This window comes from Brassica rapa, chromosome A10 (assembly GCF_000309985.2).
Source record: "Brassica rapa cultivar Chiifu-401-42 chromosome A10, CAAS_Brap_v3.01, whole genome shotgun sequence".
Lineage (NCBI taxonomy): Eukaryota > Viridiplantae > Streptophyta > Magnoliopsida > Brassicales > Brassicaceae > Brassica > Brassica rapa.
The window spans coordinates 387,883-410,626 of NC_024804.2; the positions used below are offsets into that span (position 1 = coordinate 387,883).

A 22,744-nucleotide genomic window follows, 5' to 3' on the forward strand; every position below is an offset into this window, starting at 1 on the left:
TTTCTCTCAGTTTTGTTCACTAGTCTTTAGGTTTATTTATACAAAGTATTTAACTCGTACATAATTAATCATGGTAAATCTACTTATTTAGCACTATGTAAATATAGTGCAAATATCAATTTTCCATATTTAACTCGATCTCTCCAAGATCTCATTTCTCCAAGATCTCATTTTTCCTTAATATGCTTATAGGAAGAGCAAGTATTCTCTCAGGTCATTTTTGTTCTCTTGCATTTATCAATGATTTTCGTTGAATTAATCATTTTTCATTTTTCAACTTTTAAATTGGATTACAATGTTATTATCATGTGATGAGAATTATTACACTACATAAATAAGGATAACACCACATATTGTATTTTTCAACAATCAAAATCATCTCATGGCTATGAGAACACCGACCTTCCCCTAAAGAATCCACTTCAGTCAAAATCAATTATATACACATGATTATATGCTATTAGTCGTTCCTCTTATGGCTTCTAACTGAATCCTACAGTGGACTGATATGGAATCACCATTAAGCTAGAACATGAGATCATGCTCATTGGTAAACCATATTGTTTTGGTATAATTGCTTCAATCAGTTCTGTTTTCGACAACATTTTCTCTTCATAGCTAACGATCATGCGATCCTGATATCTTTTCTCTGTTAACTGCCTTGACAAATTTGGAGGAAACTATATAAGTAAACTAGTTTCTCTCAGTTTTGTTCACTAGTCTTTAGGTTTATTTATACAAAGTATTTAACTTGTTCACCAAGTTTTTTACATAATTAATCATGGTAAATCTACTTATTTAGCACTATGTAAATATAGTGCAAATATCAATTTTCCATATTTAAATCGATCTCTCCAAGATCTCATTTCTCCAAGATCTCATTTTTTCTTAATATGCTTATAGGAAGAGCAAGTACTCTCTCAGGTCATTTTTGTTCTCTTGCATTTATCAATGATTTTCGTTGAATTAATCATTTTTCATTTTTTAACTTTTAAATTGGATTACAATGTTATTATCATGTGATGAGAATTATTACACTACATAAATAAGGATAACACCACATATTGAATTTTTCAACAATCAAAATTATCTCATGGCTATGAGAACACCGACCTTCCCCTAAAGAATCCACTTCAGTCAAAATCAATTATATACACATGATTATATGCAATTAGTCGTTCCTCTTATGGCTTTTAACTGAATCCCACAGTGGACTGATGTGGAATCACCATTAAGCTAGAACATGAGATCATGCCCATTGGTAAACCATATTGTTTTTGGTATAATTGCTTCAATCAGTTCTGTTTTCGACGACATTTTCTCTTCATAGCTAACGATCATGCGATCCTGATATCTTTCCTCTGTTAACTGCCTTGACAAATTTGGAGGAAACTATAGAAGTAAAATAGTTTCTCTCAGTTTTGTTCACTAGTCTTTAGGTTTATTTATACAAAGTATTTAACTCGTACATAATTAATCATGGTAAATCTACTTATTTAGCACTATGTAAATATAGTGCAAATATCAATTTTCCATATTTAACTCGATCTCTCCAAGATCTCATTTCTCCAAGATCTCATTTTTCCTTAATATGCTTATAGGAAGAGCAAGTACTCTCTCAGGTCATTTTTGTTCTCTTGCATTTATCAATGATTTTCGTTGAATTAATCATTTTTCATTTTTCAACTTTTAAATTGGATTACAATGTTATTATCATGTGATGAGAATTATTACACCACATAAATAAGGATAACACCACATATTGTATTTTTCAACAATCAAAATCATCTCATGGCTATGAGAACACCGACCTTCCCCTAAAGAATCCACTTCAGTCAAAATCAATTATATACACGCATGATTATATGCTATTAGTCGTTCCTCTTATGGCTTCTAACTGAATCCAACAGTGGACTGATATGGAATCACCATTAAGCTAGAACATGAGATCATGCTCATTGGTAAACCATATTGTTTTTGGTATAATTGCTTCAATCAGTTCTGTTTTCGACGACATTTTCTCTTCATAGCTAACGATCATGCGATCCTGATATCTTTTCTATGTTAGCTGCCTTGACAAATTTGGAGGAAACTATATAAGTAAACTAGTTTCTCTCAGTTTGGTTCACTAGTCTTTAGGTTTATTTATACAAAGTATTTAACTTGTTCACCAAGTTTTTTACATAATTAATCATTGTAAATCTACTTATTTAGCACTATGTAAATATAGTGCAAATATCAATTTTCCATATTTAACTCGATCTCTCCAAGATCTCATTTCTCCAAGATCTCATTTTTTCTTAATATGCTTATAGGAAGAGCAAGTACTCTCTCAGGTCATTTTTGTTCTCTTGCATTTATCAATGATTTTCGTTGAATTAATCATTTTTCATTTTTCAACTTTTAAATTGGATTACAATGTTATTATCATGTGATGAGAATTATTACACTACATAAATAAGGATAACACCACATATTGTATTTTTCAACAATCAAAATCATCTCATGGCTATGAGAACACCGACCTTCCCCTAAAGAATCCACTTCAGTCAAAATCAATTATATACACGTATGATTATATGCTATTAATCGTTCCTCTTATGGCTTCTAACTGAATCCTACAGTGGACTGATATGGAATCACCATTAAGCTAGAACATGAGATCATTCTCATTGGTAAACCATATTGTTTTTTGTATAATTGCTTCAATCAGTTCTGTTTTCGACGACATTTTCTCTTCATAGCTAACGATCATGCGATCTTGATATATTTTCTCTGTTAACTGCCTTGACAAATTTGGAGGAAACTATAGAAGTAAAATAGTTTCTCTCAGTTTTGTTCACTAGTCTTTAGGTTTATTTATACAAAGTATTTAACTTGTTGACCAAGTTTTTTACATAATTAATCATGGTAAATCTACTTATTTAGCACTATGTAAATATAATGCAAATATCAATTTTCCATATTTAACTCGATCTCTCCAAGATCTCATTTCTCCAAGATCTCATTTTTCCTTAATATGCTTATAGGAAGAGCAAGTACTCTCTCAGGTCATTTTTGTTCTCTTGCATTTATCAATGATATTCGTTGAATTAATCATTTTTCATTTTTCAACTTTTAAATTGGATTACAATGTTATTATCATGTGATGAGAATTATTACACTACATAAATAAGGATAACACCACATATTGTATTTTTCAACAATCAAAATCATTTCATGGCTATGAGAACACCGACCTTCCCCTAAAGAATCCACTTCAGTCAAAATCAATTATATACACATGATTATATGCAATTAGTCGTTCCTCTTATGGCTTCTAATTGAATCCTACAGTGGACTGATATGGAATCACCATTAAGCTAGAACATGAGATCATGCTCATTGGTAAACCATATTGTTTTTGGTATAATTGCTTCAATCAGTTCTGTTTTCGACGACATTTTCTCTTCATAGCTAACGATCATGCGATCCTGATATCTTTTCTCTGTTAACTGCCTTGACAAATTTGGAGGAAACTATAGAAGTAAAATAGTTTCTCTCAGTTTTGTTCACTAGTCTTTAGGTTTATTTATACAAAATATTTAACTCGTACATAATTAATCATGGTAAATCTACTTATTTAGCACTATGTAAATATAGTGCAAATATCAATTTTCCATATTTAACTCGATCTCTCCAAGATCTCATTTCTCCAAGATCTCATTTTTCCTTAATATGCTTATAGGAAGAGCAAGTACTCTCTCAGGTCATTTTTGTTCTCTTGCATTTATCAATGATTTTCGTTGAATTAATCATTTTTCATTTTTCAACTTTTAAATTGGATTACAATGTTATTATCATGTGATGAGAATTATTACACTACATAAATAAGGATAACACCACATATTGTATTTTTCAACAATCAAAATCATCTCATGGCTATGAGAACACCGACCTTCCCCTAAAGAATCCACTTCAGTCAAAATCAATTATATACACATGATTATATGCTATTAGTCGTTCCTCTTATGGCTTCTAACTGAATCCTACAGTGGACTGATATGGAATCACCATTAAGCTAGAACATGAGATCATGCTCATTGGTAAACCATATTGTTTTGGTATAATTGCTTCAATCAGTTCTGTTTTCGACGACATTTCTCTTCATAGCTAACGATCATGCGATCCTGATATCTTTTCTATGTTAGCTGTCTTGACAAATTTGGAGGAAACTATATAAGTAAACTAGTTTCTCTCAGTTTTGTTCACTAGTCTTTAGGTTTATTTATACAAAGTATTTAACTTGTTCACCAAGTTTTTTACATAATTAATCATGGTAAATCTACTTATTTAGCACTATGTAAATATAGTGCAAATATCAATTTTCCATATTTAACTCGATCTCTCCAAGATCTCATTTCTCCAAGATCTCATTTTTTCTTAATATGCTTATAGGAAGAGCAAGTACTCTCTCAGGTCATTTTTGTTCTCTTGCATTTATCAATGATTTTCGTTGAATTAATCAATTTTCATTTTTCAACTTTTAAATTGGATTACAATGTTATTATCATGTGATGAGAATTATTACACTACATAAATAAGGATAACACCACATATTGTATTTTTCAACAATCAAAATCATCTCATGGCTATGAGAACACCGACCTTCCCCTAAAAAATCCACTTCAGTCAAAATCAATTATATACACGTATGATTATATGCTATTAATTGTTCCTCTTATGGCTTCTAACTAAATCCTACAGTGGACTGATATGGAATCACCATTAAGCTAGAACATGAGATCATTCTCATTGGTAAACCATATTGTTTTTTGTATAATTGCTTCAATCAGTTCTGTTTTCGACGACATTTTCTCTTCATAGCTAACGATCATGCGATCTTGATATATTTTCTCTGTTAACTGCCTTGACAAATTTGGAGGAAACTATAGAAGTAAAATAGTTTCTCTCAGTTTTGTTCACTAGTCTTTAGGTTTATTTATACAAAGTATTTAACTTGTTGACCAAGTTTTTTACATAATTAATCATGGTAAATCTACTTATTTAGCACTATGTAAATATAATGCAAATATCAATTTTCCATATTTAACTCGATCTCTCCAAGATCTCATTTCTCCAAGATCTCATTTTTCCTTAATATGCTTATAGGAAGAGCAAGTACTCTCTCAGGTCATTTTTGTTCTCTTGCATTTATCAATGATTTTCGTTGAATTAATCATTTTTCATTTTTCAACTTTTAAATTGGATTACAATGTTATTATCATGTGATGAGAATTATTACACTACATAAATAAGGATAACACCACATATTGTATTTTTCAACAATCAAAATCATCTCATGGCTATGAGAACACCGACCTTCCCCTAAAGAATCCACTTCAGTCAAAATCAATTATATACACATGATTATATGCTATTAGTCGTTCCTCTTATGGCTTCTAACTGAATCCTACAGTGGATTGATATGGAATCACCATTAAGCTAGAACATGAGATCATGCTCATTGGTAAACCATATTGTTTTTGGTATAATTGCTTCAATCAGTTCTGTTTTCGACAACATTTTCTCTTCATAGCTAACGATCATGCGATCCTGATATCTTTTCTCTGTTAACTGCCTTGACAAATTTGGAGAAAACTATAGAAGTAAAATAGTTTCTCTCAGTTTTGTTCACTAGTCTTTAGGTATATTTATACAAAGTCTTTAACTTGTTCACCAAGTTTTTTACATAATTAATCATGGTAAATCTACTTATTTAGCACTATGTAAATATAGTGCAAATATCAATTTTCCATATTTAACTCGATCTCTCCAAGATCTCATTTTTCCTTAATATGCTTATAGGAAGAGCAAGTACTCTCTCAGATCATTTTTGTTCTCTTGCATTTATCAATGATTTTCGTTGAATAAATCATTTTTCATTTTTCAACTTTTAAATTGGATTACAATGTTATTATCATGTGATGAGAATTATTACACTACATAAATAAGGATAACACCACATATTGTATTTTTCAACAATCAAAATCATCTCATGGCTATGAGAACACCGACCTTCTCCTAAAGAATCCACTTCAGTCAAAATCAATTATATACACGTATGATTATATGATATTAGTCGTTCCTCTTATGGCTTCTAACTGAATCCTACAGTGGACTGATATGGAATCACCATTAAGCTAGAACATGAGATCATACTCATTGGTAAACCATATTGTTTTTGGTATAATTGCTTCAATCAGTTCTGTTTTCGATGACATTTTTTCTTCATAGCTAACGATTATGCAATTCCTGATATCTTTTCTCTGTTAACTGCCTTGACAAATTTGGAAGAAACTATAGAAGTAAAATAGTATCTCTCAGTTTTGTTCACTAGTCTTTAGGTTTATTTATACAAAGTATTTAACTTATTCACCAAGTTTTTTACATAATTAATCATGGTAAATCTACTTATTTAGCACTATGTAAATATAGTGCAAATATCAATTTTCCATATTTAACTCGATCTCTCCAAGATCTCATTTCTCCAAGATCTCATTTTTCCTTAATATGCTTATAGGAAGAGCAAGTACTCTCTCAGGTCATTTTTGTTTTCTTGCATTTATCAATGATTTTTGTTGAATTAATCATTTTCATTTTTCAACTTTTAAATTGGATTACAATGTTATTATCATGTGATGAGAATTATTACACTACATAAATAAGGATAACATCACATATTGTATTTTTCAACAATCAAAATTATCTCATGGCTATGAGAACACCGACCTTCCCCTAAAGAATCCATTTCAGTCAAAATCAATTATATACACGTATGATTATATGCTATTAGTCGTTCCTCTTATGGCTTCTAACTGAATCCTACAGTGGACTGATATGGAATCACCATTAAGCTAGAACACGAGATCATGCTCATTGGTAAACCATATTGTTTTTGGTATAATTGTTTCAATCAGTTCTGTTTTCGACGACATTTTCTCTTCATAGCTAACGATCATGCGATCCTGATATCTTTTCTCTGTTAACTGCCTTGACAAATTTGGAGAAAACTATAGAAGTAATATAGTTTCTCTCAGTTTTGTTCACTAGTCTTTAGGTTTATTTATACAAAGTATTTAACTTGTTCACCAAGTTTTTTACATAATTAATCATGGTAAATCTACTTATTTAGCACTATGTAAATATAGTGCAAATATCAATTTTCCATATTTAACTCGATCTCTCCAAGATCTCATTTCTCCAAGATCTCATTTTTCCTTAATATGCTTATAGGAATAGCAAGTACTCTCTCAGATCATTTTTGTTCTCTTGCATTTATCAATGATTTTCGTTGAATAAATCATTTTTTATTTTTCAACTTTTAAATTGGATTACAATGTTATTATCATGTGATGAGAATTATTACACTACATAAATAAGGATAACACCACATATTGTATTTTTCAACAATCAAAATCATCTCATGGCTATGAGAACACCGACTTTCCCCTAAAGAATCTACTTCAGTCAAAATCAATTATATACACGTATGATTATATGCTATTAGTCGTTTCTCTTATGGCTTCTAACTGAATCCTACAGTGGACTGATATGGAATCACCATTAAGCTAGAACATGAGATCATGCTCATTGGTAAACCATATTGTTTTTGGTATAATTGCTTCAATCAGTTCTGTTTTCGACGACATTTTCTCTTCATAGCTAACGATCATGCGATCTTGATATATTTTCTCTGTTAACTGCCTTGACAAATTTGGAGGAAACTATAGAAGTAAAATAGTTTCTCTCAGTTTTGTTCACTAGTCTTTAGGTTTATTTATACAAAGTATTTAACTTGCTCACCAAGTTTTTTACATAATTAATCATGGTAAATCTACTTATTTAGCACTATGTAAATATAGTGCAAATATCAATTTTCCATATTTAACTCGATCTCTCCAATATCTCATTTCTCCAAGATCTCATTTTTCCTTAATATGCTTATAGGAAGAGCAAGTACTCTCTCAGGTCATTTTTGATCTCTTGCATTTATCAATGATTTTCGTTGAATTAATCATTTTTCATTTTTTAACTTTTAAATTGGATTACAATGTTATTATCATGTGATGAGAATTATTACACTACAAAAATTAAAGTCTCAATGCCGACGGCACAATAACTCGAGAATTCGTCGAAAGCTTTGATCGTCGACACATTTCCGACAATCAACAAGTGGTCGGCATTTGAGTCTCGGAAAACATTAGTTATCGTGATTTTGTGGGATTTTTCTGATAGAAAATTTCTTTCGGGGTATCTTCGGGAATGGTCGTCGGAAGAAAACACTATTACCAACTATGACAGCTATTGGGAAATTTTTGGAAGATTACATCGGGAACTTATAGCAAGTTTCCAAGGAATTACAAAGATGCATAAATAAAGTTCTCGGTAAATTCTCGTAAAATTCTGATAAATTTTCAACGATTAGAAATTTTCTTTAAAGAAAAAAAAAATATAAAATCGCATTCGAGAGGCGGAACAGAGTTGTTACATGGGCTCATACTAAATAATTATATTATTACATGTGACAAGAATACAATAATATAGTTTTAAAATAATACTCCATCCGTTTCACAAAGAGTGTCGTTTAGACGTTTATTTTGTTTCACAATGAGTGTCGTTTTCAATTTTCAATGCAAAATTTAGTGATTTTTTATGTTTTATAATTATTTATATTTTGTAGTTTATTTTATCATTGGTTGAATTCGGTTTAGGTAGGTAGTTAATGATATATTTTTTTTGGAAAACTAGCAAATTAAATATTAATCTATGTACATACTTCCAAAACGACATTTTTTGTGAAACAAAGGAAATATATTAATTAATATGTTTAAACCAATCTTAACCGAAAATGGTTTACAAACAACTTTATCAGATTAAAGAACAGATTATCACAGTCCTACCAAACTTCTTGAAGAAGACATTCTCAATCTTCGAATTCTGAGAGTGGGCCACCAAGACACCATCAAGAACTAGCTAGCCGCCTACAATCTGACTCAGAAGAAGAATTCGCAGCGGCTGAGAACACACGAAAGTGGGCAAGGCAACCCATCCATCACCGCCATCGAGACACCGTGAGATGCTTTGACCAAAAACGAGAGCCACCGCGTTCCTCCCTCAATGAACAGGAAAATACCCACCAGATCTAGCAAAAAATACTACCATATCTCCATAACTAACGATATACAACCATTATATTATAAGAATAGAAAGCATAATGAAATTTAAAAAGAAACAAGTTAAGGTATTAATACTTTCGTCTACTGAAGAGATTGGATAGAAGTGGGTGAAAACCCTTTGGAAAGAGATTAGATGAGAATGGTGAAAACGTTTTAATATAGAAGTATGTTCCCACAACTAGTTTAATCGCTTTTCCTTTGGAAACAAAATTATATACAGAAAATTACTGACATTGGTCATCGTCGATCTCTTCTAGAAAACTATTACAATGCTAACACGTGTTCTCGGCAACTCGTTTGACAAGTTTTTGAGGTCTTGTCATTGATATTGGTAATTCTCAAGAGAATACCGATGGTAACACCACGATTCAATCCATCATTATCTCGTTCGAAGCTAACATGTCATTTCGAGAAAAGTCTGGATTATTTTCTGTTGAGTTTCCTACAAATTGTACCGACAATTTATCTGTTGTTGGAACATATAACTCTCCAACTAAGTACAAACAAATTTCGACAAAAGAAAACTCTCGGAAGTTGTTTTAGTTCCGACAAGTCCCGATTTATTCCGATAAAATTTTCACGAATATTGATCATCGAAAATTTCTGAGAAGTTTCCCATGAAATTCATAATGTCTCGGTACACAAAGACAAAGCAAATTTCTGATAACTCACACTCTCGGAAACCATTTTCGGAGTCGAGGCTTTTCTCTTGTAGTGTTATACGGACAACAATGGGGATTTTGTATAATTAAGCATTTCAAACTAAGTTCTTGACCATTGAAATCTTCTTCGACACCTAGATGCTTTCTAAGTTTTTTGAGACTTTGCCCGTTGGTGGATTTCAATATCTTATTGCGTTGAAAAATATACATGATTGTGTTCCTTTCAGAGAAGATGCTGGGGTACAAACTCAAAACCTGTTCCCTCTCTATATCGTGTTGGCAAGACACGTTTTTCATAAGGATGTTGCAGAGGATAGGCGTTTGAACCTTAGACAGAATTACACTGATCTTTGTATGATCCATGATCCATGATCCATGATCCATTATTTAGTCTTTGCAAAAATTATTAAAATAAAAAAAAAATGAGAAAAGGGGTCACTGGAAAGCATCTAACGTGAACTGGAAGGGAAAACAATTTAACTTTCAACCAAAATTTCAATAATAGAAGGCGTTACTAAGTCCAAATGCTAACTTTTAATTTAACCGGGGTGACCCGACCGGCCCAAGACTCCATGTAGGCCAGGGACGTTATCCAAAGACATGAGACTCTCACTGTGATTGGGAAACCAATCGACACTGTAATAGGTGCCACGTAAAATTCCATTACGAATCCAGAATTCTTGGTCTCCAATGCCTTCATATTCGATCCACTTTGCACGCTCTCTCTTTGGATCATAATATAGAACATAAAATGCATCATGCATCGTTGCAAAAATGAACTCACCAGTATCATGAGTAATACCCTTCAGCTCCAGTAAACATTCAAAGACCGGGTCCCTTTGACGAAAGCCTGGAAAAGGCAAAATAAAGTTTCTAAGCGACCATTCTTGTTTCTCCCCCTCCCCCCAAACCCAAAACCTTATAGAAGAGAAGCTGGTGCAACCCCATGCTATTTTTCCTTCATAGTTGAGCAAAAAGTTGCGAAGTGTAGGATCAGCTGGTTTTTCTATTGTGCTGAACTTTTCGTACCTCACATCGAAGCTCATAAGTAATTTTTCCTCTTGGTAACTGTTATCCACTTTATAAGGTATTGTTGCTTGATAATACACATGCCCGTTGATGCATATACCTATTCGTCCCATGGTGTTTGTAGGGAAGTGTCTAGGGCTATTTTGGGTCACTCTCCATGATTCTTGAGGTCCCAATGTGAAAACAAGAGGATCTTGGCATCTTTTGCCTGAGATGCACAATACTTTATACTTATCGCTGACTGGATCGTATCCTAAACAGCTACGTATATACCTGACCCTGGGTTCGAGTTCGGGTAAGGTAACATGTTGTCTCATCGAAGGATTCCAAACTACTATCCTGTTAAAATTCCCGAAACATACCAAGCCGTGGACAGATTCGGACATCGGTTCGTCATCAACAAGAGCATTTACCTCACAGTGTTCCAAACGGTCCACATAAGAGTAGTCAGATTCATCCGGATGCACATGTTGGGGCAGAGAGATAAATAAGCGCTTGCCGCTTAAGCTTGCATCGACGCAGGCAAGAAGACACGGCTGTTTTGAAGACTGGATCGCGAACGATCTGATGAATTCTGGACGAGTAGTGATGGACGACCATAGCTTCGAGACGCAACGGAACCTTACGGCAGATTTAGCGGGCAGTCTCAAGAGTATCTCAAGAGTCAGATCAAGAGTCAGCTCGGAAAACTTACCGTCTTCTTTGGATTGTATTCTTCTCTCCCCATCTCCCGTTTCTTCTTCTCGTATATCCATCAGCGGCGACCCAACCCTAACTTGTTAATTATCTTCGTCCCTCTTTCACGTATCTTATATATTAAAAATAAAGAGAAGTCACAACTTTGACTCATGTGTGATTTTTAAAAAGATGGACCTAATGGACCTATTACTAGAAAGTCATGTTATATTTAATTTATAATCTTACATTATTATAGATCTAAATAACCTACTTTCTAGATTATAGGAACTAAATAATATGTCTACTACATTGTAGGAATTAAATAATTATCAATATTTTCCAAGCTAAAAACGTGATCTAAAAACAACCAATTCAATAAAAATATATATATAATAAAATTATTATGTTTTAAAAAATGATAGACACACCTAGGGGTGTCAAAATGGGTCATGACCCATGGGTTGACCCAACCCAATTTGACCCATTAACCCAAATGAACTGTTTATTTTTGATCCAATGGGTTAATGGGTTAAAAGATTAATGGATTAACAGGTTAATGGATTAACAGGTTAATGGGTTAACAAGTTAATGGGTTAACAAGTTAATGGGTTTATTGGGTTGGGTCAACTCTAACCCATTTTGTTTTCAATTAAAAAAAACCATGAGTAAACTCAATTCTAAGGTTTGATAAAATTGGAAAATCATGAATTTCTCTAAAGTCCAATCATTTATTCCCGCAAAAACCAATTTTCCCGCCAAAACGTATTTTCCCGCAAAAACCGCAAAAACGCATTTTTCGCCAAAACTTCAAAACCCCATTTTCCAGCCAAAACCGCAAAAAACGCAATTTCCCTCCAAAAATGCATTTTCCCGCCAAAATCGCAAAAATCCATTTTCCCGCAAAAACGCATTTTCCCGCCAAAACCGCAAAAAACGCATTTTCCCGCCAAAACCGCAAAAACGTATTTTCCCGCCAAAACCTCAAAACCCCATTTTCCCGCCAAAACTGCAAAAACGCATTTTTCCGCCAAAACCTCAAAACCCCATTTTCCAGCCAAAACCGCAAAAACGCATTTTCCCGCCAAAACCGCATTTTCCCGCCAAAACCGCAAAAATCCATTTTCCCGCCAAAACTGCAAAAACGCATTTTCCCGCCAAAACCGCAAAAACGCATTTTCCCGCCAAAACCGCAAAAACGCATTTTCCCGCCAAAACCGCAAAAATGCATTTTTCCGCCAAAACCGCAAAAACGCATTTTCCCGCCAAAATCGTAAAAACATGTTTTCCCGCCAAAACCGCAAAAACGCATTTTCCCGCCAAAACTGGGAAAATTCACTTTCCCGCAAAAATGTTATTTTCCGCCTAAACCACAAAAAACATTTTATCATTTTGATCAACTTGGTCATAACTTAAAAATAATTTATTATAAAGATATTGGGTCCATGGGTCAACCATTAACCCATCTAACCTTTTTAATTTAATGGGTCATGGGTCAACCCAACCTATTTAATAAATGGGTTGGGTTGACCCATGACTCATTAACAGTAAACCCATTTGGATTTTGGGTTGGGTTGACCCATTTGACCCATTTTGACACCCCTATCACACACCTCATATATATTATACTAATATATACCAATGTAGAATTAAAAATAAAATATTTCTATAAAAATAAATGAAAATAAACACCCGCGCAAATCTAGTTCTCTTTAAATTAGTCGTTTGGGTTGGGGGAGTATTATACAATCGTTTTGATTTAATGAAAATAATTAGACAATTTTTAGACAAACGGCAAAAGATAAGTAAATAATTTTTTGATTTCTGTATACAAATTTAATTTGGCAAAATTTGGCAAATAGTATTTTCCTAAAAGGCTAAAAACAAATAATAGTATAAACTTTTTAAATTTGAGAGTCCCAAAATCACGTGCCAAATAATAATATAATTTTTGGGGTAATCTATATTATTAAAACGGAATCACACTTAAATAATAATCTTGTCACTGTGTGTAATTTAGTCATTGAAAATTTACAAAGAGATTTGAGATGACATTTTTTTCAAATAAATAAAAGATCGAATTTAGAAGAAAAAATTGATTTATTAGATATTTTCAAAAATACAAATCTGATATTTTTTTATTAGGATTCCAAAAGTTATATTAAAATTTCCTTATATAATTGTGTATTAAATAAGATTAGATTAATTTTAAATCTAAGGAAAATAAAAAGTTTAGCACAAAAAAAAAGTATAAAGTAGAAAATCCCAAAAAAAATGTTCTTCAACAAACAAATCTTCTTTTAACATATAAATTGTATAACAAACAAGATTGGGAAACAAAATAAAATAAGAAAAATACAAAGTAAATAGTTTAGCCAATATAAACTTTTATAAAATAGATCATAACAAGTTATATCACCTATACACATATGATTATTCAGATTTTAGTTGCCAAAAATAATTTTACTTATTTATCATTAATCATTTTTTAGTTATTATATTTTTATCATTTTATTTTCATCTTATTTTTGTATAAAATTAAAGAATCACATCATTCATATAATATTAAAATATTTATATTTTGTATATGTTATAAATATATTTATAAAATATCATAAATTATTATAAAATTGTGATTTTACATTATAATGCGGGTTAAAATCTAAAAAATACGGTTCACTAACGGGTCAAAATTTAGTAAATTATATGATATATCTATATTAAATAAAATTATTAACATATCATACTTTCAAAATCATAAATAAATTTATTAGAAAAAATTTAAGAAATCAGAAAAAAATAAAATAAAGATCTTTCATTTATTAAATGAAGATTTTGTGAAAAAAATAATCTCAAAAACAGGGGTCAAAATCTAGTAATGATTCTTATTTCCTTTCACCGAAACCGTACTAAATGAGAACATGGATCTATTATCATGTTAACAGTCATGCTAATTTAATTTGATACAAGAAAAAGTAATGACACTTTTTTGTTTAATGGTCATGAGTCTTGGGTCGAAACACTTCTCTGCTACCCCACTTGGGTCAAAGGTTGATCCTGTTCGAGTTCGTTGAACCACTTATCTTCGGATTTGGTGCGTTCTGACTAACTCGTGACAAGTTAAAGAAGCTGAATTTTGGATTAGTCTTATCCCATCTATGCTCCAAGTAGGTTTACTAGTAGTACCAACAGTGGCGGAGCCACATAGACTAAGTGGAGGGCAGTTGCCCCTGGTGACTTTTCAAAATTACATGTATAATTTTATAAACAACTTCCATTATGTTATTCTACTCCTATATATTTACACCAATGCCTCCCATAAAAAAATTTTATATCTCCGCCCCTTGTACCAAGCACCATCTAGACTAATCTTATATAATAAAATAAGGTTTCTTCAAGAGATATTTTGATAAGGTGTCATGCGTTCTTTCAAACTTTAATGTTCTTTTTTTCTATTTGAATGCAATGACTTAAATTTTTTTATTAATTTCAAAAAGGAAACAATAAAAAATATCCTTTTTAAATAATCAAATTAAAATTTATTTGAAAGAGAAAAAGATAATCCATAAAACATAATTTTTAATATTTTTGAGATGTTAAAGTTAAGAAACTAGGATCCTCTCAAGAGAAGCTTTTAAGAGTTTTTCATGCATCCTCAAAATTTTATAAATCTTTTTCTACATTTTTCTCTGTTATTTTGTTACTAATTTAATGATTTTTAATTTATGTTAATTTTAAACTTATAACTTAATATATATACATCTTTTATGTTTTTTTATTTTATATTTATTTATTAATCTTAGAATTTTATTGAATTCATGAAATATATTTTTAAAGGTTTTGAAATACTATAGTTAAGAATGTGAGATAACATTTATTTTTAGTAAAATATTTGCATTTATAGCAAAATATATGTTTATTTATTAATAATAAAAATATATATGTGCAAATATAAACATAAATAAATGAAAATTCTAAAGAAAAAAAAACTTACTTTAAATTTATATATGAAATGTTACATATTAAATTATAAAAAAAAAACTCACGACGATATATAAGACTATTTCTAATTTTATCTAACTGAAAATATCAACAATCTATCTATCTATTATATAACTAAAGAGTGTTTTTTCCATCTAAAGCGTCCACCTCAGCATATCAATTTTGACATTTATCACTTTAAAAAAAATTAAGAAAACTTCATATTTATACAAAAAATTTTGGTTTTATTATCAATTTAATACACTTATTTTTCCAAAACATTAGATTAATTTTTTAAACTGTATTCATTTAACACCACTAATTTATAGGAGAGTTAACTTCAGTAATTTATATTTTATTTTAAATTCGAAAAATAATTTTTAAATTAATAATAATTAAAACTTAACAAAAAAAAGGTAAAGACGTTCGAAAAAAATAAAAAACCATAAAGCACAAAAAAAATTAAAAACAAAAATCTAAATATATTAAGGGAGAGTTTGTCAAATAACCAAAAAAAATCTATAATTAGTTTTGTAAAAAGAGGGTAGAGAGAGATATGAAGAGAAAGGAAGAGGGAGAGGAGGAATTTGGTTAGTTTATTAATTTGGGTTATTTTTTAGGTTATTTTTTTGTCTGCCTCTCTGAGTTTGCTTGAAGCAAAAGATTCTTCATATCTCCTTTTATTGTAGACATTTGTAGGTTTCTGCAATTTTTCAAGAACACGGGGTGCTTGACGGGGTTCTCGACGGTAGTCATCTCTCGGAGCATAACGGGAGTCAATGCGCTTCCACACGCTGTCCATGTTGTCTCTTTGAGATCTCTCACCCACTCGGTTGTCTTGAGGGTTTGCTGTCTTCCCATCAGTGGTAAAACGTTTTGAAAATTCTCCATATCTTATGTCTTCCTTCCTGATGAAACCACTCTGCTCTCTACTTGCTTCTTTAGCCAACAATCTCTGTTTTCTTTCTTCTGGCAGTTTTCAGCTTCATGGGAGATGAGATGGCAGTTGTGGCACCATCGGAAAAGGTTTACATATTCAAAAGAGACTGGGACAATTTCTCCTGAGGGGATTTGAGCACGAAGAGAAAATTTTAGTGGTTGGTCTCCATTGATCTCGACTTGAAACTTTGCCGCTTTCGCATCAATCTTTCCAACAAGTCCAAGTCTTTTTTCCAAAGTACGGAAAATCGGATCCATCCAATAGTGGGTTGGTATCCCCGTCGCACAAACCCAAAAGGTAATGGTGTTTGGGAATGAGTCACCAACATGAGGAGCCCATCTCTCGAGGGCAAACGACCACTTGTTGAAGTGGCAGGGACGCTTACCTAGAACCTTTAGAAGGTCAGCTTCTGAGTCGAAATCAAATTGGAATCGATGGTTTCCAAGGTCTACACCACGAGCACGACCTTCCACATCCCATATGCTGTGCCTAGGGAGGAGAGCTATCAGAGCTTCCACATTGCGTCTCTCTTTGTTGAAAATCCTACCGACCAAACTAAGGTTGTAGCGAGCTATCAGCTCAGAGTTGTCTACGTCAGGTAAGATGACCACTTCATCTTCTTCAAGCAATTGCTTGTTCTTTTCCGAGCTTTCCAGAGTTTGAGACATTTCACAGGTACGTACAGTAATGTGTGAAGCGTCTATAGATGTGGGTTAATACGAGGAGAAATGCCTTGGACAGAGCTTTAAAAACGCCGTTAAACTCTTCCTTTGTAGGAGTTAGGACCTACCAAAGGAAGACAAGAGACAAAGGGAATTGTGGGACTTGAGCTTATCTCCTGGTGCTAGAGGGAGTTAGATGCAAAGCCTTGGATGCAGAATGGACACATCTGAGGTAAGAGTTTTAAAAACCTTCCATACAGAGTGTATTTCCATTTTTGCAGGTCCTTAACTTGTTTGTCACTCTTGAGAAGGGTAGGATGTTGATATCCTCGGTGGAAAGTGAGACACAGCAGAAGAAAAGTGAAAAAAAAAAGTCGCCGGAAAAAACTGGATCTAGCTTTCTCCACCGTCCGTACGAGGTTATTTTTTAGGTTATGTGACCTAATTTCTCATATATTAAATCAGTTTTTTTTTCGTCTTTCTCTGTTTAAGTTACAACCAAATTAACAGTAAAAGAAACTAGTACAGAGCAAAGTTTTAACCATGATGATGGTCAATAGGGGCTTACTCAGCTATCTTTCAAATAAATAAGTTTTTTTCGCTTTTCTTTTGTCCATATGCTTGGAAGCAGAACGAGCCATTTGCATTTTGTTTTAAGTGTTGAAAGCTTCTTCATTTGTCACGAATTCAACAAAGGGAGAATGTGAAGAACAAAGATTGCATACGGTATGCGGAAAAATGCTTTTTGATATAATTTTATAAAAAAAAAAGAATTTCGCATATGATTTATTTACGAGGGTCATTAGACTATGATGATAATTAATATGATACATCAAACTTATAATTTTCGTTTTGTAGTGCGTTCGCATATTATAATCATGATGCGTAGCGTAATTGTGTTTCGTATGGCTTATGTTATTAATTAACTAGAGAAGTCTACACTATAATTTTGAGAGGTAATATCTAGAGGATAACACGAAACACCATTCAACGTCTTAACTAATAATAATGTCAATACTCGGGCACTATTAGCCTTAGCTAGTTCAAGCCATCAGCAGCTTTCAATTTCATTGTAATATGTTAGTTTTCTAATTAATTGATTAATACCAAATTTATTTTCAGTTTTTTGAGTGAAAATTCTGTATTTTTATAATTAATTATGGAGGCTAATTGCATAATGTGAAAAATAATCAAACATGTTTCCTGTCAATTTGTTAATTGATCGTTAGAGATAATATTGTTTGTTTTGTGTACACATTTATGCTTAATTAGTCTTCTCATTAGTTTATCAACACCAAATTTCTCTTGAGGTTTTCCTTTTTTGTGTTAACACTTAATTTTTAAACTTTCAAACTTTTTTCTAATTAATTTGGCAATATCAAAAAAAAAATCTTGATTTTTGTGTTAACATTTAATTTTGGTGAAAATTCTGTATTTTGCACATTGCTTGGATAACAAAAATGGAGGTGGAATATTCGCCACTGGACAAGACAGACTACTACTACGCTGTCTAAATCGTAAGAGAATTGCATTTTCTTAAAACTCCTATTTTTCGATTTCCTGAGAAAATGTTTTGGGGTTAACTTCCACTCTTTTTTTAACGCTGTTACAGAGTTCATTATATAATTGAAGTTGGTAAGAAATTTTATCGGGGAGCCTTTGATTCTGGATAACATACAACTGCGGTTTTATCTTTCCGACTCGCCCTTACTAAAATGAGGTCAATACAATTTATTTTATTTTTGTATAATGAATAAGTCTTTTATTTTATTTTACTATAAAGTTCTAAACCCTTTTTAATGTTTGGTTGAATAGTTTCCGGTTAACTTGTCCTCCGGTTTACTATCCATATCAGCAACCAAGTCTCTCCACATGCACCTTGCTCACAATCCCATCGGAGTACATGTACATGCCACATCCAAACTACCAAAACCTGCCACACACCTGAGTGGTGAAGACAGAACAACCATTGAAGCAAGAGGGTTAAGAGGGAGTCTACAAGTGGAGATATGTTCATTGGAAAGATAAATTTGGTGTTCGGAGTAAGTAGTACTGTCACGCTCAAAAGTTCATTCATAAGCTTGGTTTCAGGCATACTAATTTCCATCTTATGTAGGCATTCTTGAATGAGCTGCTGTCATTGAAGCAACAAAAAGCTTAGTAAAAAGAACGATGAGGTTCTCTCTCTTATTCTACGTAAGTAGTCAGTCTCCAGAGAAATTAATTAATGTGTTTTTCTTGTCGAACTCTTGAAGAGTTTTGATTCACTGAAACCAAACACGGATTAGCTAGGAATAGATGTTGTGAAAATAAATGTCGCATTTTCATACCATCTTGTTTTACCTATATGTACTTGCATCTTTATCTTTCATTATCGCTCGCTCTTGCTAACATAAGTGAGCCTTTTCTCAGGAAAATCATGACAACATTTGGAGATGTTGAGGGAGCATTGGAGGAGGACTTTCTTTACTCGTAACTCTTTCCCCACACTTATGTTTATAATCTTAAGCATTAGTCGAGACAGTGCGTTAGCATATCCAATAAAACTGGAATTTTGAGAATTTTTAAACTATATTAATCATACCTAATTTCAGGGAATCAGCATAATTTGTATAAAGGTAGTAAAAAAGAAAAAGCTGTATGAAAAACATGACATTTATACTCTAAAAGACGAAGAAATAATTAGGATTACATATATCACGTTAGGTTGCTAGGGAACTTTTCGAAGGATTCGAAAATACTCAGAATAATACCGACGAAAGCTTATAAAAACGTGTTGATGCTTATGATGGAAACCTATTCATCATCAATCCAAGGGGAAGAGGATAGGTTCGCTTTTCTTTAAATACTACTTATTGTAGAAGCCGGTAAACCGGACTGATGTAAACGATATAATAAAAGCGAAGTTAAGGAAATAGACGAATATAGAAAACGAATACGAGAACGATAAGAAATCGTATTCGCAACGAGACATGGAGGCGAGATATGATCTCTTTCCTTAACTCAAAATATTCGCTCCGTTAGTGAGACAGGACTGTACGAATATAGAGTCTCAGGATACAACCATGGCAGACGAGTCACGCCTCACCCGTGATCGCCCTATCGAACTAAAAATCTACGAAACACTCTCGCAATAATAGACTTACGCAGAGGGATTTTTGCTGTTGGATTTCGATTCAGAAAAGGTTAAGAAATGAAGGAAGAGGAGAGACGATATTTAAAGAGACGGAAACGACCCACTTCCCGCAACAGCTGCTGCACGTGGGCGAGAATCTCGCGGAGATCGAGGGAAGTTGAGTTCTGAAAACTTTTTCCTCAAGACTCTCTCTTATCTCGTTTTAAACTTTCGAGAGGATAAAATGCATGACGTTTTTATTTTCTAGACAAACTACTTGTCGTTTTAAATAAAATTGTATGCTGTTTTTTCTCGAAATAAATGGCAAAACGTTGAGCTTAACTTGGTCCAAAAAAAATAATTTTTATTGGGCCAAAAGTCCTCCACCCAAGCCCAAGACCACGCCCGAGCCGGACGGCGGCGGCAGCGTGCGCGTGGGAAACCTTTCTCTTTCACCAAGCCGTTTAAGCTCTCATAGTGAGAAGGTATATTTATATCACTCCAATTCTCTCCTCTTGGCCGATGTGGGACTCTTCCCCTTAGCCATATTTCATTTAATCGACATTTATTTGGGCTCACAGCATCTGAGGCCCAATATCATTTGTATTCACATTATTAATAAAAGCCTAATGGCTATTATTGTATCCAACACTTATTATTCCCTTCACATATGTATATTATTACTGTAGGTTCCACAACAACTTATGCACTCGAATTCGGATAGCATTATAAACTTCTTTACGTACTTTCTTTTTCTATTTTAAAGTTTTTTTTCATGCTTAATCTTATTTAAATAACGTGATCAACTCCATTACTAATGTTTACCTATTTTAGGTTGCCATCTTCCGATCCACGACTATTATATGTGTTAAAACTTCTTTTAGAATCTGATATTAGATTTGTTTTTTTCAATTACTTTGCTTTTGGTACATACATACATAAATCTACTGAGATTCATATATTTGAAAATTACCGAACTGTTTATCTGAAATCGAATTAACCAAAATATTTTGATTAATTGAAGATACAAAGTTCTCTTCATATATCAGCTAGGATGCTTTTCTTTTTTACAAATAGCTAGGATGTTTTCAATTTTTACTTGGTTCGTCAAACAGAAATTACCCGTTCTTTTTGTTTGTCGCTTGGTTTAGATGGTCGGACCATCTTCCAAGAGAGTGGTTAATTAGCAAGACATGTATTAAACACAGTACTATCTTTAAGCTATTGGTTCGACATGCTGAAAGAATTCACGTATCAGAGCTTTTAGATTCGATCAACTACATGATACAACAATTACTAGTTTGGAAAAGTTATTTCGACTTTATTCTTGTTTTTTGAACATTATATTCCGACTATATCCTCTGAAAATTTTAGTAAAAGTAAGACATATTACGTAGAAAAAGTTAACATTCATGAACAAAATAAAAGCTGTAAAACCAGTATTTATATATTACAAGATATGAGTCCGTTGCATTGCAACGGATTTTTGTTCGATGTTTTAATTTAATAAAAACCATAAAATAATAAATCACTTTATTATAGTATTATGATTGTTTTTTACATATGTTGTTTGAGATTTATTTTATAATTAAAATATTTTCACGTATAAGTTCAAGTTAATATTTGTCTTTTATAATCATGGTGCATAGATGAATTGTTATAAACTTTATACTAAAGATGAGAGAAAATACTATACATAAACATTAAAACTGAACACAATCCGAAATAAGAAATGAAAAGTAAAAAGAAATGAAAGTTAAATACACCAATCGAATCAATGATAGCATTATACATGTTCTTATGTACTAATTTAATGTTTTATTAAATAAGTCTTTAAAATTTTATTTTGCTAGGATTTTTTTTTGAAAAATGAAAACATTCTATTTTATAAATCTCCTTTTTATTTACAGTTAAAAATAAAAATATCAAATACTCTTTTATAATTTTGTTTAAGATTTTAGAAAAGGTAAATTACTGTCATATAACATATTACAATTATTTTCTCTTTAGAATTTCATAAAAAAAAATATTTCTATCAAATAATTATTTTTAGTTATTAATAAATATTTTAAAAATTGCTATTTTTACAATTCGTATCAATACTAATTTTACGCTTCTTTTGTTAATTAAATAATTTTTAGTATCATGTTCATCATCAAACACTCTCTTAAAAATAATAACAAATAAAGTTTTACAATTATTTTTTGGTCAGGACTTAAAAATATTATACAAATTTCTTTTGTTTACTTTTTTTTTTATAAAAAAGGAAAAAAACTATCAAATATTTGACAGTTTTGTAGGATTTTAGAAAGGAAATTAATATTACATAATATTTTACTATTATATTTTTTCTAGGATTTAACAAAATAAAATTTCTATCAAATAACTATTTCCAGTTAATATTAACTATTTTTAAAAGTTGCAATTTTCAAAATTTGTTTTTACAATATCATTAATATTTT

At 31.8% G+C, this 22,744-nt stretch overlaps 2 protein-coding genes and 1 long non-coding RNA gene across 3 annotated transcripts; 1 reads left to right on the top strand and 2 right to left on the bottom strand.

Annotated features, from left to right (window-relative positions):
• Positions 1-705: 705 nt before the first annotated feature.
• Positions 706-19,290, bottom strand: LOC103844619 (putative F-box protein At4g21240). The gene is made up of 2 exons (XM_033282230.1): positions 13,198-19,290; positions 706-12,015 (listed from the first exon to the last, which is right to left on the bottom strand). The coding sequence occupies exon 2, from the start codon at positions 11,662-11,664 to the stop codon at positions 10,420-10,422; it is 1,245 nt and encodes a 414-aa protein (XP_033138121.1). The 5' UTR covers positions 11,665-12,015; positions 13,198-19,290; the 3' UTR covers positions 706-10,419.
• LOC103844731 (uncharacterized protein At4g02000-like) lies at positions 16,460-17,173 on the bottom strand. Its single transcript, XM_009121543.1, has one exon. The coding sequence runs from the start codon at positions 17,171-17,173 to the stop codon at positions 16,460-16,462; it is 714 nt and encodes a 237-aa protein (XP_009119791.1).
• On the top strand, positions 19,135-22,644 carry LOC103844618. The gene is made up of 2 exons (XR_004452544.1): positions 19,135-19,209; positions 19,284-22,644. It is a non-coding gene; the product is annotated as an uncharacterized LOC103844618 (long non-coding RNA).
• Positions 22,645-22,744: the final 100 nt, after the last annotated feature.

Coding starts and splice junctions, on each gene's coding strand:
- LOC103844619 (XM_033282230.1), bottom strand. CDS start 11,664: ATGGATATACGAGAAGAAGAAACGGGAGATGGGGAGAGAAGAATACAA.
- LOC103844731 (XM_009121543.1), bottom strand. CDS start 17,173: ATGTCTCAAACTCTGGAAAGCTCGGAAAAGAACAAGCAATTGCTTGAA.